This window comes from Hyla sarda, chromosome 5, assembly GCF_029499605.1.
Source record: "Hyla sarda isolate aHylSar1 chromosome 5, aHylSar1.hap1, whole genome shotgun sequence".
Lineage (NCBI taxonomy): Eukaryota > Metazoa > Chordata > Amphibia > Anura > Hylidae > Hyla > Hyla sarda.
The window spans coordinates 218504216-218519784 of record NC_079193.1 but is presented as its reverse complement, the minus strand read 5'-3'; the positions used below and the strand labels follow the sequence as shown (position 1 = coordinate 218519784).

Below are 15569 nucleotides of genomic sequence, written 5' to 3'. Positions count from 1 at the left end.
TCATGTAGGTACATCAAAGATCAGCACATACTTCAGGTTATTACGGAAATCGTTTTAATGTGCTTTAATTGAATGAAAAAATAAATAAATAAAAAATTACAAAACTAATCCAAGCATAATATGTAAAGAATATGCACTAGATTATCTGTATGATTTTCTGCATAGACAATAATTTTCACTGAACTGTGCTTCATTTATAAGCTCAGGTAATGACCGCATTTTAATAAGTCACCGTCATTTATAATGATTATTGTGTAGTGTTATAAAATGTAATACTGTCAACCGCCTTATTCATTCTAACTAAATTAATTTAACATACACTATGCATCTGATCCTCTTTATTATCGTATGCTCAGTATTTTTTGTCTGTTTATTATCTAACAATTCCCTATTTTTCTTTATCAAGTCAACCTATGAAAGAAATGCACATGTATCGACGAATGGTAAAGCGTGCAACATTTGTAATATGGGCTGTGTTCTCGGAGTTGGACATGGGGCAGTGGAGATCACATGATTTCTGGTCCATTATGTTCATGATGGCCTTGATGTGGTTTATAAGGCTTTATCTACATTATTGCGCTCAGTGGCTATTCCTCCAGGCTATTTCCATTCCTGTTTTCAAGTAAGCATCATTTATTGAGTTAAAAGTGCACCTGGCTGCAATAATTATTTTTTATGAATCAAAAACATACCCTATACCCTATTATTTCTTCATCAAGTTTCAGACTTCGCAAAATTGTTATTTTTATTTATTTGTGTTTTAAAGCTGGAATGTTATCTTCATTGTCGTGTGTAAACAAGAAATGACTTCCGAATGTAAATTCCTAAAAAATTGGCATATATACTGTATATGGCACAGTCTTCAGACCCTTCCATTTTATTTTTTACATTTTTTCAATCTGCGCTCAATTCCCCATAATAAGAATTTGAAAATAGAATGTTTGAATTTTTTGTATGAAAACAAAACTAAACTATTGCAATTACATAAGTATTAAGACCTTCACTGGAACTGGAACAGTACTTCGTTGAAGCCATTTTGGCAGCGATTGCAGCCTTCAGTCTTGGGAATGATGCCACAAGGTTTTAATGATGAGCGGCAGGGGCAAAATTTGTATTTGCGATATTTCACAAATATATGGATGATTATTCATCCTATGTTTGGGAAATTTGCATATTCGCTACGTTCGTTCTCTTTTTTTTTGCCATGTGAAAATTTGTTAAGAAATTTGCATAGTGCGCATGCGCGATTATATCTTTCTGACTGGAAGTGGCAATATTCGTGAATATTTACATATTCACATATTTGCACATATTCGCATATTTGCCAAAAAATGAATATTGGTCATTACAAATATATATCACTATATTCTAAATATTCGCTAAATCACGAAATGACGATATTCACGGAAAAAGTCGCATTTCAAATATTCGCGCTCAACACACCTGGATTTGGGGATTTTCGGCCATTCTTCTTCACAGATCCTCTCAAGCTCTGTCAGGTTGAATGAGTACCATCGGTAGAAGCCATTTTCAGGTCTCTCCATAGATGTCTCACTCTGGCTGGGTCAATTATATTCACAGAGTCATCCCTAAGCCACTTCTGTGTTGTTATGACTGTGTGCTAAGGCCCATTGTCTTGTTCGTCATTTTCATTAAAGGAGTAGTCCGGCACGCACTTTTCTCATTTTATCCCGTCCGGACTGCAAAATAAAAGAAAACAAACTTTCTCTTACCTGCCAATGAGCCCCTGGAGCTCCGGTACAGGTGTTCGGTCCCTGGGCTGTATTCTTCTTACTTCATGTTAGCCCGGCACGTCACACAGAGCTTCAGCCTATCACCAGCCAAGGCAGGACATCGCTGCGGCCGGTGATAGGCTGAAGCTCCGTGTGACGTGCCGGGCTAACAGGAAGTAAGAAGAATACAGCCCTGGGACCGAATACCTGTACCGGAGTCTACTAAAGCTCTGGGGGCTCGTTGGCAGGTAAGAGAAAATTTGTTTTCTTTTATTTTGCAGCCCGTACGTGATAAAATGAGAAAAGTGCGAGCCGGACTACTCCTTTAAGAATATATCTATTGTTACGCCTAGCGCTCCGGGTCCCCGCTCCTCCCCGGAGCGCGTACGGCGTCTCTCTCTCCGCAGCGCCCCGGTCGGTCCCGCTGACCGGGAGCGCTGCACTGTCATGGCCGTCGGGGATGCGATTCGCACAGCGGGACGCGCCCGCTCGCGAATCGCATCCCAGGTCACTTACCCGTTCCCGTCCCCTGCTGTCATGTGCTGGCGCGCGCGGCTCCGCTCTCTAGGGCGCGCGCGCGCCAGCTCCCTGAGACTTAAAGGGCCAGTGCACCAATGATTGGTGCCTGGCCCAATTAGCTTATTGGCTTCCACCTGGTCCCTGACTATATCTGACCTCCTTCCATGCACTCCCTTGCCGGATCTTGTTGCCTTGTGCCAGTGAAAGCGTTTTGTGTGTCCAAAGCCTGTGTACCAGAACTTCTGCTATCCACCCTGACTACGAACCTTGCCGCCTGCCCCCGACCTTCTGCTACGTCCGACCTTGCTTCTGTCTACTCCCTTGTACCGCGCCTATCTTCAGCAGCCAGAGAGGTTGAGCCGTTGCTAGTGGATACGACCTGGTCACTACCGCCGCAGCAAGATCATCCCGCTTTGCGGCGGGCTCTGGTGAATACCAGTAGTGACTTAGAACCGGTCCACTAGCACGGTCCACGCCAATCCCTCTCTGGCACAGAGGATCCACCTCCTGCCAGCCGGCATCGTGACAGTAGATCCGGCCATGGATCCCGCTGACGTCCCTCTGCCTTATATCTCTGATATCACCACGGTGGTCGCCCAGCAATCCCGACAGATCGCCCATCTAACCCACCAGCTGTCGGAAGTATTCACCATTGTGCAGCAACTTCAGTCGCAACTTCAGCAGCAATCATCTCCTCCGCCAGCTCCTGCACCCCTTCCGCAGCGAGTGGCCACTCCTAGCCTCCGCCTGTCCTTGCCGGACAAATTTAATGGGGACTCTAAGTTTTGCCGTGGCTTTCTTTCGCAATGTTCCCTGCACTTGGAGATGATGTCGGACCAGTTTCCTACTGAAAGGTCTAAGGTGGCTTTCGTAGTCAGCCTTCTGTCTGGAAAAGCCCTGTCATGGGCCACACCGCTCTGGGACCGCAATGACCCTGTCACTGCCTCTGTACACTCCTTCTTCTCGGAAATTCGAAGTGTCTTTGAGGAACCTGCCCGAGCCTCTTCTGCTGAGACTGCCCTGCTGAACCTGGTCCAGGGTAATTCTTCCGTTGGCGAGTACGCCATACAATTCCGTACTCTTGCTTCTGAACTTTCCTGGAATAATGAGGCCCTCTGCGCGACCTTTAAAAAAGGCCTATCCAGCAACATTAAAGATGTTCTGGCCGCACGAGATACTCCTGCTAATCTGCATGAACTCATTCATCTAGCCACTCGCATTGACATGCGTTTTTCTGAGAGGCATCAAGAGCTCCGCCAGGAAAAAGACTTAGATCTCTGGACACCTCTCCCACAGTCTCCATTGCAATCTGCGCCTAGGCCTCCCGCCGAGGAGGCCATGCAAGTGGATCGGTCTCGCCTGACCCTGGAAGAGAGGAATCGCCGTAAGGAAGAGAATCTTTGTCTGTACTGTGCCAGTACCGAACATTTTTTGGTGGATTGCCCTATCCGTCCTCCACGTCTGGGAAACGCACGCTCGCACCCAGCTCTCGTGGGTGTGGCGTCTCTTGATGCTAAGTCGGCTTCTCCACGTCTCACGGTGCCTGTACGGATTTCTTCTTCAGCCAGCTCTTCCCTCTCAGTCGTGGCCTGCCTGGACTCTGGTGCCTCTGGGAATTTTATTCGGGAGTCCTTGGTGAATAAATTCCGCATCCCGGTGACCCGTCTTGTCAAGCCACTCCACATTTCCGCGGTCAACGGAGCCAGGTTGGATTGCACCGTGCGTTTCCGCACGGAGCCCCTCCTAATGTGCATCGGACCTCATCATGAGAAAATTGACTTTTTGGTCCTCTCCAATTGCACTTCTGAAATTCTCCTTGGACTACCCTGGCTTCAACACCATTCCCCAACCCTGGATTGGTCCTCAGGGGAGATCAAGAGCTGGGGTACCTCTTGCTTCAAGGACTGCCTTAAACCGGTTCCCAGTACTCCCTGCCGTGACCCTGTGGTTCCTCCTGTATCCGGTCTCCCTAAGGTCGTTATGGACTCTGCCCGCCTTAAGAAGTGCCTCTCCCCCCCTCCCAGTCCAGTCAGTCAAGCCTCAGTGCCTCCTCGTGGCCCTCGTCCTGGTGTCACACTGCCCCGTGCCAGGCCTCGCCCTCTGCCCTCCCTCCCCATTCCCACTCCTGCTGTACTGCCTGCCGTTGAGGAATCCCTCCATCCTTTCCCGGTGTCCTCATCCCGGGGGGGGCAGTTACCGGACAAAGAGAAGGGGAGACCTACGGGGGGGGGGTACTGTTACGCCTAGCGCTCCGGGTCCCCGCTCCTCCCCGGAGCGCGTACGGCGTCTCTCTCTCCGCAGCGCCCCGGTCGGTCCCGCTGACCGGGAGCGCTGCACTGTCATGGCCGTCGGGGATGCGATTCGCACAGCGGGACGCGCCCGCTCGCGAATCGCATCCCAGGTCACTTACCCGTTCCCGTCCCCTGCTGTCATATGCTGGCGCGCGCGGCTCCGCTCTCTAGGGCGCGCGCGCGCCAGCTCCCTGAGACTTAAAGGGCCAGTGCACCAATGATTGGTGCCTGGCCCAATTAGCTTATTGGCTTCCACCTGGTCCCTGACTATATCTGACCTCCTCCCATGCACTCCCTTGCCGGATCTTGTTGCCTTGTGCCAGTGAAAGCGTTTTGTGTGTCCAAAGCCTGTGTACCAGAACTTCTGCTATCCACCCTGACTACGAACCTTGCCGCCTGCCCCCGACCTTCTGCTACGTCCGACCTTGCTTCTGTCTACTCCCTTGTACCGCGCCTATCTTCAGCAGCCAGAGAGGTTGAGCCGTTGCTAGTGGATACGACCTGGTCACTACCGCCGCAGCAAGACCATCCCGCTTTGCGGCGGGCTCTGGTGAATACCAGTAGTGACTTAGAACCGGTCCACTAGCACGGTCCACGCCAATCCCTCTCTGGCACAGAGGATCCACCTCCTGCCAGCCGGCATCGTGACATCTATACTTTTAAAATATAAAGATATGAAAAGTCTGACTATATAATGGCCACCTATAGACTGAGCTGGCCGATCTGACACATATATCCTAAATCAATAAATCATAAGGTTAAAAGGTATTGGTGCTGAAAGACCAACTGGACATGTGTCCAGCTGCAACAGAAAGAAACCTTGTGGCCAAATGCTTTGTGGCATGATGCTGACACTACAGTGCTTAACTGTAGGGATGGAGTTAGGCAGGAAATTAGTAGTTCCTGGTTTTCTCCAGGTGTGACGCCTAAAATTAAGGCAAGATAAGTTAACTTTGGTTACATAGGACCAAAGAATCTTGTTTCTCTAATTATGAGAGTACTTTAAGAGCTTTTTTTGCTAACTCTGAACTGAGGAGAGGCTATTTTCTACCCACTTCTATCTGCCATAAAGCTCCGATTGGTGGCATGCTACAATGATTATTGACCTTCTCGAAGTTTATCCCATCTGCACACAGGATCTGTAGCTCAGCCAGAGTGATAATTGGGTTCTTGGTCACCTCTTTTACCAACGTCTTTCTTCCCTCATTATTTAATTTGGTGGGAAGGCAAGTTCTAGGAAGAGTCCTGGTTGTTCCAAACTTCTTCCATTCCTAAGAGCCACTGTACTCTTGGGAACTTTGAATGCAGCAGCAGATTTTTGTACCCTTCTTGAGATTCTTGAGACTCCTTACAATTCTGTCTCTGAACTCTACAGGCAGTTCTTCTGCCTCATGCCTTTGCTTTTGCACTGATATGCATTGTCAGTTGTGAGACCTTATATAGACAGGGGCATATCTTTTTGACTCCAAGGTTTAGAAACATCTCAATTATGATCAAGGAAAATGGAGGTTTCCAGAGCAAAATTGCAAATAGTTTGCAAAAAAAAACACCCTAAGCTCTGTGAATTCTCTGGTATTCAAAAACATTACCATGTCTGGAGGAAACCAAGTACTGCTCGTTACCTGCCCAGTATCATCCCTACAGTGAGCACAGTGGTAGCAGCATCATTCTGTGGAGGTGTTTTTCAGCAGGTGGGACAGGGATATTGGTAAAGGTTGAGAATAAACTCAATGGACCAAAGTACAGAGATATTCTTCATGAAAACATCATCCAGAGTGTTCTGGTTCACATTCCAACAAAATATTGACCCTAAGCAAACAGCCAAGACTGCACAGTGGTGGCTCATGGACCTCTTTTTTGTTATGATTGTTATGAATGTCCTTAAGTTGCCTAGCCAGAGCCCGGACTTGAGCAAACTGAAAATGGCTATCTACTGATGTGCAATGTCTGGAAAGATTTATATTTTAGCCTTGTTTGATGTTTCGGATCGTAGTAATGAAAAGTAGAAAGGATGCTCCAAGATATTTGCCATTTTGACAGACTGTTTTCTCTTCCATTTGGAAATTTAAGAAATAAGCAATGTGAGATTGTTAAGTGTTTGTAATCTTATGTAGCACCATGTTGTTAGGGTAAAAGATCAGTGAGATTTCCTGAACATTGGATACTAGATTATCCTAATTTTACTATGCTTCTCAAAAACATGAAAATAATGACTTTACCTACACCCAGACATTGAAGCCAAAGGGTCAAAATAGTTCCTTTTTTATATGATGAGAGCAGTACTATAGATCAAGTTATAACTCTGAATTTCATTTTCAACCTGGGTATATTTAAATAAAAAAATAATTATCTGCATATAAATAAGAACAAAAAAATAATTACTTCTGTGAATAACAATATTACTTTCAACAGCCTGTATGTAAAATTGTTCAGTATTGTGTATTATATTTTGAATATGAATAAAATCCTTCTTTGTTTGAATTCCCAGGTTTAAATTTTTCCCCCATACTGTTGAGTTGACCTATCAGCATTCTTTAATGCATACACGAGAGGAGTTGTTTATGGTTGTGGTGGGGCCTATGTCCTTAAATGTGTCAATGGTCCTTATTATTCTTCTAAGATGGAGCTGTCAAATATTATTTCGCTCATTCCCTACTATCTTGTCAAAGTTTATCATTGCTCTGGGTCTCTGGACAGTTCTAGACCCTTTGGCTGTGTTTATAGTGGATTCATTCCTAGGGGTAAGTCACTTAAATAACTCCTATAATGGTCATTTAAAAAAGTGCAGTTTTCTATTTTTGTTATGTGTTGCTAACATTAATCTGTCACTCGTAGTTGTCAAAAGTTGTGTAAAATGTGTGAGATATAAGCAAGTAATCAGAAAAAAAGCATCAACCTATAATTTTATGTGGTATATTGGGAAAATAGAACACCTGATTACTTGATGTTCAATGCTACATGCTTAATGGCTGATAAGAGAAAAATACTATTACTTTTTTTTTTCCAGAGTACGTATCTGAATATATATATATATATATATATATATATATATATATTCTTTTTTTTTTTTTTTATAAATCAATAAATACTTTTAACCCCTAGAGGATCCATGTAAATGTTTGTCATGTTGCCCTGGGATTTAGTGCACAGTGATGTACATTTATGTCATGAGCTTGAAGCGAGTGCAGGAGACATCAGCAATCATGCTGATTCCCCTCATTAACCCTATCATCAATAATGATCACGGCATCTATAGGCAAAAGGGCTCAATGGACCCTCCTGCAATGCAATTGTGGGAGTCTAATGGGCGTTAATGACCACCGAAGGTCTCTTGCCAGCAACTTCAATTGGGAGCCCATATGGACTAAAAGGTTAGTTCCAACAAATGTAAGTAGTGCAACATGCATGACATTAAAGGGAACCTCTCATCAAAAAAAAAATTATATTATAGATTAATGTATGCAGAATAACTTTACAATTGCATGTTATTAAAAAAATATGCTTCTTTCTATTTAATTTTCCACTTTGAAGAAATGACCACTAGGGGTCTCCCTACCAGTCCTGGCAGCAAGCATTTCAGACTCATGCTGGAGTCCTAAACACTACGAGCTGCCAGTCTGCTTTGTTCACAAAGGAGAACACTCAGAGCTACCAGCCTGCTTTGTTCACAGCCTGTTAGGCTGTGAACAAAGCAGGCTGGCAGCTCTGAGTGTTTAGGACTCCAGCATGAGTAAGAAATGGTTGCTGACAGGACTGATCGGGAAAAATACAATAGAAAGAAGCATATTTTTCATTAACATGCTATTGGAAAGTTATTCAACATTCATTAATCTAAAAAATATCAAAAGTTTATTTGATGAGAGGTACCCTTTAAAATCAAAACATATTGCACCATACCGAAAAAGCACTTACAAATAGTGCTTCCTGACACCCCTTGAAGTGAGAACTAACCTTTTAGTCCATATAAGCCGTCTTTAGTTATTTTGAACTGAATCTCAGTGACACCTGTCCTTGGATGGAGATGGTTGTAGCCCATTTTTTTTTTATTTTTGTCATTTGCTGTTTTAATAGTGATGTAATTTATAAAACGATACTGTATTTATTTTTGTCTTTATATTGTGTATGGTGTGTTTCCTATTGGAGTAATTGTTGGCACAATGAGCATTTGCTTAACAAGGCCATGTGAAGCAGTTAGGTCTTTTACCAGCCTCAGGCGTGCAGCATGGCTGTGCAAGAAGATTGTCGATGGTACTGATCAGTACTATGATATTACATACATAGCATGAGTACATAGCAATCTAACTATTATGATTAAAAGTACTTTAGGGACTTAGGGACTTAAAAAGTGTAAAATAAATATAAAAGAACGTTTTAATAAATGTTTAAAAGCTTCTCCCCCTTTTAACCCCTTAAGGACTCCGGGTTTTTCCGTTTTTGCACTTTCGTTTTTTCCTCCTTACCTTTTAAAAATCATAACCCTTTCAATTTTCCACCTAAAAATCCATATTATGGCTTATTTTTTGCGTCGCTAATTCTACTTTGCAGTGACATTAGTCATTTTACTCAAAAATGCACGGCGAAACGGAAAAAAAAATAATTGTGCGACAAAATCGGAAAAAACACAATTTTTTAACTTTTGGGGGCTTCCGTTTCTACGCAGTGCATATTTCGGTAAAAATTACACCTTATTATTATTCTGTAGGTCAATATGGTTAAAATGATACCCTACTTATATAGGTTTGATTTTGTCGTACTTCTGTAAAAAATCATAACTAAATGCAGGAAAATGTATACGTTTGAAAATGTCATCTTCTGAGCCCTGTAACATTTTTATTTTTCCACGTACAGGGTGGTATGAGGACTCATTTTTTGCGCCGTGATCTGAAGTTTTTATCAGTATGATTTTTGTTTTGATCGGACTTTTTGATCACTTTTTATTAATTTTTTAATGGTATAAAAAGTGACCAAAAATGCGCTTTTTTTGACTTTGGAATTTTTTTGCGCGTACGCCATTGACCGTGCAGTTTAATTAATGGTATATTTTTATAGTTCGGACATTTACGCACACGGCGATACCACATATGTTTATTTTTATTTATTTTTTACACTGTTTTTTTTTTATGGGAAAAGGGGGGTGATTCAAACTTTTATTAAGGAAGGGGTTAAATGACCTTTATTAACACTTTTTTTAACTTTTTTTTTGCAGTGTTATAGGTCCCATAGGGACCTATAACACTGCACACACTGATCTTTTACACAGATCACAGGCATGTATTAACACGCCTGTGATCAGTGTTATCGGCGCTTGACTGCTCCTGCCTGGATCTCAGGCATGGAGCAGTCATTCGCCAATCGGACACCGAGGAGGCAGGTAGGGGCCCTCCCTTTGTCCTGCAAGCTGTTCGGGACACCGCGATTTCACCGCGGCGGTCCCGAACAGCCCGACTGAGCAGCCGGGTCACTTTCACTTTCAGCTTTGACCGCCGCTTCTAAATGGTTAATACCGCACATCGCCGCGATCGGCGATGTGTGGTATTAGCCGCGGGTCCCGGCCGTTGATGAGTGTCGGGACCGACGCGATATGATGCGTGATCGCTGTGCGATCCGGCTTCATATCGCGGGAGCCGGCGCAGGACGTAAATATACGTCCTGCGTCGTTAAGGGGTTAATAAAAATATTAATCAACATCCTTTTCTCATAAAAAAATGATAAGTAAATAACAAGCATGCATACAAAAATATCCAAGCTATTAAAATATTATATTTATGATCCTGCACAGGAATAGTCTAAACGTCAAACATGCAGATTTTCGGTCACATCCTGTGTAAGAAAATTTTGAATAAAAAGTAATAAAAAAGTTCCATCAAAACAAAAATGGTACCGATAAACTACAGGTCACTCATACAGCCCCCGTAAATGGAAAACTAAAATAAAAAGTTATAAGGGTCAGAACAGTGACTGTTTTTAAAAGTAGTACAATAATAGAAAAGCATGGGAATCGTTTTATGGCTCTGTTAATGGAAAAGTAAAGTAGTTCTGTCTCTTAAAAGGCAAGAAGAAAAAACTAAAGAAAAAAAAAATTAAAACTGGCTGTGTCCTAAGGCCAAAATGGGCTATGTTCTTAAATTTTTTATGAACATTTGTATTTTTTTTAGCTTAATTCCACAACAATCTTATGAGTGAATGACCAAAACAACTAGGTAACAAAGAGGCCCCCTATACACATGTTAGATTACTGTTTTAAGTTTTCATATGTGTAACCTTAGGGGTCATGGAATCATGATATAACACCTTCCATCTCAGACAATGGGACTAGTAGAAGACTGTTTTGACACAGTCACCTAGGTTCATTGTGTCACTTCTAATGACTAATAATCCATTTATGGAAAATAGAACTTAACAGTCTAAGTGATTTGTTCTTTGACTAGAACTGGAATATATATTCAAATAACAATATACTAGTTCAGTGAAGGCTATTGCAGGTGCAGAGGTAGTAGTCACTTGGGGGGCACTGGGGCCTAAGTTTTGTGGGTATTCTCACCATTAGAATAGTTCTTAGCCAGCTTTTGGCAAACCAGGCGTATATTTATTTTTAACAAAAACAATATGCAGGGGTTAAGTTGCAGCTACCTTAGTGGCAAGCAGCACCCTGATGCTCTGGTTATACACTCTGAACAGAAGCCATTCCCCCACACCTAGATGCCAAAATATACACAATTTCCAGTGGCCATAATCCTAGACACACATCTGGGTTTAAAGGGGTAATCCAGTGGAAACATATTCTTTTATATCAACTAATGCCCGAAAGTTAAACAGATTTGTAAATTACTTTTATTAAAAAATTCTTAATCCTTACAGTACTTGTATTAACGTAATGGGATGAGATTATACGTAAACCAATATTTTTACACCTATCGGATCAAACTAATGGAACAAAATAAAGGTGTTGTAGAACTTAACCTTTATTATAATTATTATAAAAGCTACACCATACTTTTAGTGTGTATATGTGTAAAAAAAAAACTGGTACTATCACCAAAAGAAAAAAAGGGGGAAATTCCAATACGGATACAGCCCCCCAGTCAATCATAATAGATCGATAATTGTTGCATCTCATGACATCACCTTATAGATGGATATCATAATCATACCCCCTTGCTGCTAACCCAACATGTTTCTGTTCGACCAGAGTATTACATAGACCAAACATCATCAGGGGTTTAAAGGTGCAAAGAGTAGTTACACATATGGAAAATTTGCTACACATAAGATATCTACTCCATAAAGTGCAGCTAGTGGCTGAGGTAGGAGATTTATAATATTTAGAGTAAGGTACAATAACCAACAATACCAATAATAGTACCCCCCCAGATGTAAGGATAACCTGCTACATAGGTCAATGCCAGAGGGCCAATATATTAAATATTATAGTTAACGACCAGGGCTGTGGACCTTCAAGGGAGCCCCCCACTAATAAATTTGAGGGAGGGATGGAGAAATATGGGGGCTAATGAACCTATGAAGATCCTATAAGACCTTGCATATGCTCCCTATACCTAGACGGCATTGACGCCCTAAAAAGGGCGGTACGGTATATCAGGAGCCTCCTATTTTACCCTAGCTATCCCTAGCAGAGGGTGGAGCTAGAAACATCGGTCTATTAAGACTGTCCCTCACTACCTAAGGCTACCCAAGGTGAGGGGATAGAGGCTCATCTAAAGGTGCGCAGCCAAAAATAGAAACCAAAATAGTTATAAAAATGGGGCAAAAGAGAGTTGTTAGCCATCCTGGGGGCAGTGGTTTGAAGCTAAAAAATCCAACGTGTCTCCCTCTGTAATAGGGACCTATCTAAATAACCTCCCCGTGACGATGGTTTTAATTGTTCTCAACTAAATTAAAACCATCACCATGGGGAGGTGATTTAGATAGGTCCCTATTACAGAGGGTTATTATTGTTGGTTATTATACCTTACTCTAAATATTAGAAATCTCCTACCTTGGCCACTAGCTGCACTTTATGGAGTAGATATCTTATATGTAGCAATTTTCTACATGTGTAACTACTCTTTGCACCTTTAAACCCCTGATGACGTTCGGTCTATGTAATACTCTGGTTGAACAGTAACGCATTGGGTTAGTAGCAAGGGGGTATGATTATGATATCCATCTATAAGGTGATGTCTTGATATGCAACAAGTATCAATATATTATGATTGACTGGGGGGCTGTATTCCGTATTGGAATTTCACCCTTATTTTCTTTTGGTGATAGTACCAGTTTTTTTGACACATATACACACTAAAAGTATCTGGTATTATACACTAAAGAAATGTAGAGCTTACACTTAGATAAGTGAATAAAATACAATTTTATTAAGCATATATTAAAATAACATCAAGCTCTTACAGACAGAATTCACCAATATAACGCCAAGCACTTTAAATAGGTAATATTGTTTCTCAAAAGAATTCCAAAAAAGTGCCATATGCAATGTGACCAAATAATACAGTTAGTGCTCTATGGGTATGTCTGAAATATCAGGAATCCTGAAAGTGTCAACCTGTTATAGCACCCCGCTACAGTACAAAAAAAAAAAAAAAAAAAAAAAAAAAACACTAAAAGTATCTGGTATTCCAAAAAATGACTTAAACTGAGAGCAATTGCTACTGAAAAATATGCAAATTTTATTAGTATATCCAAAAAGTTAAAAACGTCACACACTTTCGACAAAATACAATAAAGATTACCAGATGTGTATGTATAAAGCAATACAAAATTAGATGTGATCAAATACAACCAAAAAACTTAGGTGGATCAGGTATAGCAATCGTTATAATCACAATGGATCTATGTAAAGTGAGGTCAAGGAAATGATATGATATCAATGGCTCTTATTCAACAAGGAGTGAACAGGGGTCAGAAGGCCCCAATATATGTGTATGAGAGCTGCCTTTTAACTAATTTTAACTAATGATATGAATATGCCCAAAATAAATAGTTAATAAATAAATAATGATCCTCACTTACCCATAATGGATACCTGTCGCCACCATCCCAACTTACGTTTCGTCACCCGACTTTCACTTTGTTCACCAATTGTACTTTGTAATGATATCACTTTTTTTTATAACATAATCTGCGGCAAAACAAGAAAAAAATATTTGGGGAAGGGGGGTGACATCATAACTACATGCACCAAAATTAGTATTTTAAAATTGTCATCTTCTGATCCCTATAACTTTATAATTTTTCCACCTACGGGACTTTATGAGGCTAATTTTTTGTGCAGGTGTCTGTAGGTTTTATTGGTACCCTTCTTGTTATTTTGGGACTTTATGATCGCTTTTTATACATTTTTTATGGTATATGATGTGACCAAAAATACACAATTTTGGATATTTTTTTTCACGTGTACGCCATCGACCGTGCGGTTTAGCTAACTTTATATTTTAATAGTTTGGACATTTCCGCATGCGGAGATATCACATATGTTTATGTTTATTTTTATTACATTATTTTATTTGTAAAAAAAAAATGGGAACTGGGGGGATGATTCCAACTTTTATTAGAAGAGGAGCTTATTCACATTTACTAACTTTTTTTTTTTTTTTTTTTTTTTTGTCCTCATAGGGGGCTATATCATGCAATCTTTCAATTGCATACACTGTTTAATGCTGAGCTTAAAATTCCAGTGTCCATGAGTCATCTCTTGTCCATTACTCATGGACAAGCCTGATGCAGCTGCAGGACTGGTTAGTGTCCCAGTAGGTTTGGAGACCCTCAGTGGTGGGATTTTCAGGGGCCATTTTTTTTATTAAATAAAAAAAAAAATGCAGACACCCATATTACAAAAGGGCTTTCTTTTCCATCAGTAACAACATGTAAAACGTTTTTGGATCTGGCAGTGCACGTTTAAAGGCAAAAGCATCTACAGTCCTATAGCTTACAATCCATTTTCAGCTTCTAATTGATGAGCAGAGATGATACCTCAGGTTTTCATGAATAATCCCTATATACTGTTATGCATAATGTATTTATCATCTGTTAACATCATTTTCTAATATGTATTCTTGTGTGTATTTAATTGAGAAATCCTGTTTTCTGATGGAAGGTTTCACCATTGTTTGTTCATATTTTTTTGTTGCAGAGACTTTCTTACAGTGTAGACAAGCCAATAGCAGATGCAGCAAAACTCTATTGGTTCTTCATTCGGATAGAGCAGTCTGGCACTCCTGGGATTCTCATCACTTTACTGATATACACAATGATTTTTATCATATCCTTCTCTGTGCTTTACCTTTATTTGCTGAGGTAAGGAGGCATGATGGGAGATAACAAGGAAACAATCTTCCTTTCTTTGGCAGAGCTAAAATTTACACCATTTTATTGTGGGATTGTGTAAAAATGAATGGGGAATTTGCTTTACATTAGTAGGTTATTTTTATACAAGTCACATATTGAAACAGTTGCTGGCACTGTTGAAATAAACCACAAAGGTTTGGAGGTTTTAGAGTGTGGAAGGGTGTGATAGTGTTTGAGGGTGTGATTCTACATCCTGACCAGAGCCCTGTTTGTATGATGTTTGCTCGTATGACATTCACCATGCACTCCAAGTTTTCTCAATACAATAGTTATGTACCTAACAAACTGGCCCAGCCTAGGGATATGTATAGTCATTTTGAATGCCCTCATTTTACAGCTATAATGTCTAGTCTAATGTTTTAAAATATTTCCTTGGGGATACCGTAAGCTGAGTAATTGGAACAATAATACAGCATCTGTATTACAGTATATGTCAGATAAACCAGTTCCGAAATGTGTACCTGGCGTACAGTAAGTACAAATAAAAAAAAATTGAATTGCAGCTAACAAACAAGCAGTTTAATCCTTGCCTCTAAACTGCACTATTTTTGAATTTATATCCAAGTAAATCCATGTGTTGCCTGTTTTGGACACTCAGCATACACAGCTGACCTATAAAGGCTTCTGTTTATTCCTTTGGTCATATTTCAGATCTGTTCCAGAT

General features: G+C 40.9%; 1 protein-coding gene across 1 annotated transcript in view; it reads left to right on the top strand.

Moving 5' to 3' along the window:
* Positions 1 to 440: 440 nt before the first annotated feature.
* Positions 441 to 15569, top strand: part of LOC130274555 (uncharacterized) — a 75816-nt gene continuing 60687 nt past the window's right edge. Inside the window, exons 1-3 of the mRNA XM_056522994.1 lie at positions 441 to 622; positions 7032 to 7284; positions 14691 to 14854. Of these exons, the coding sequence (XP_056378969.1) occupies positions 441 to 622; positions 7032 to 7284; positions 14691 to 14854 (599 nt within the window). The remainder of the gene's footprint in view (positions 623 to 7031; positions 7285 to 14690; positions 14855 to 15569) is intronic.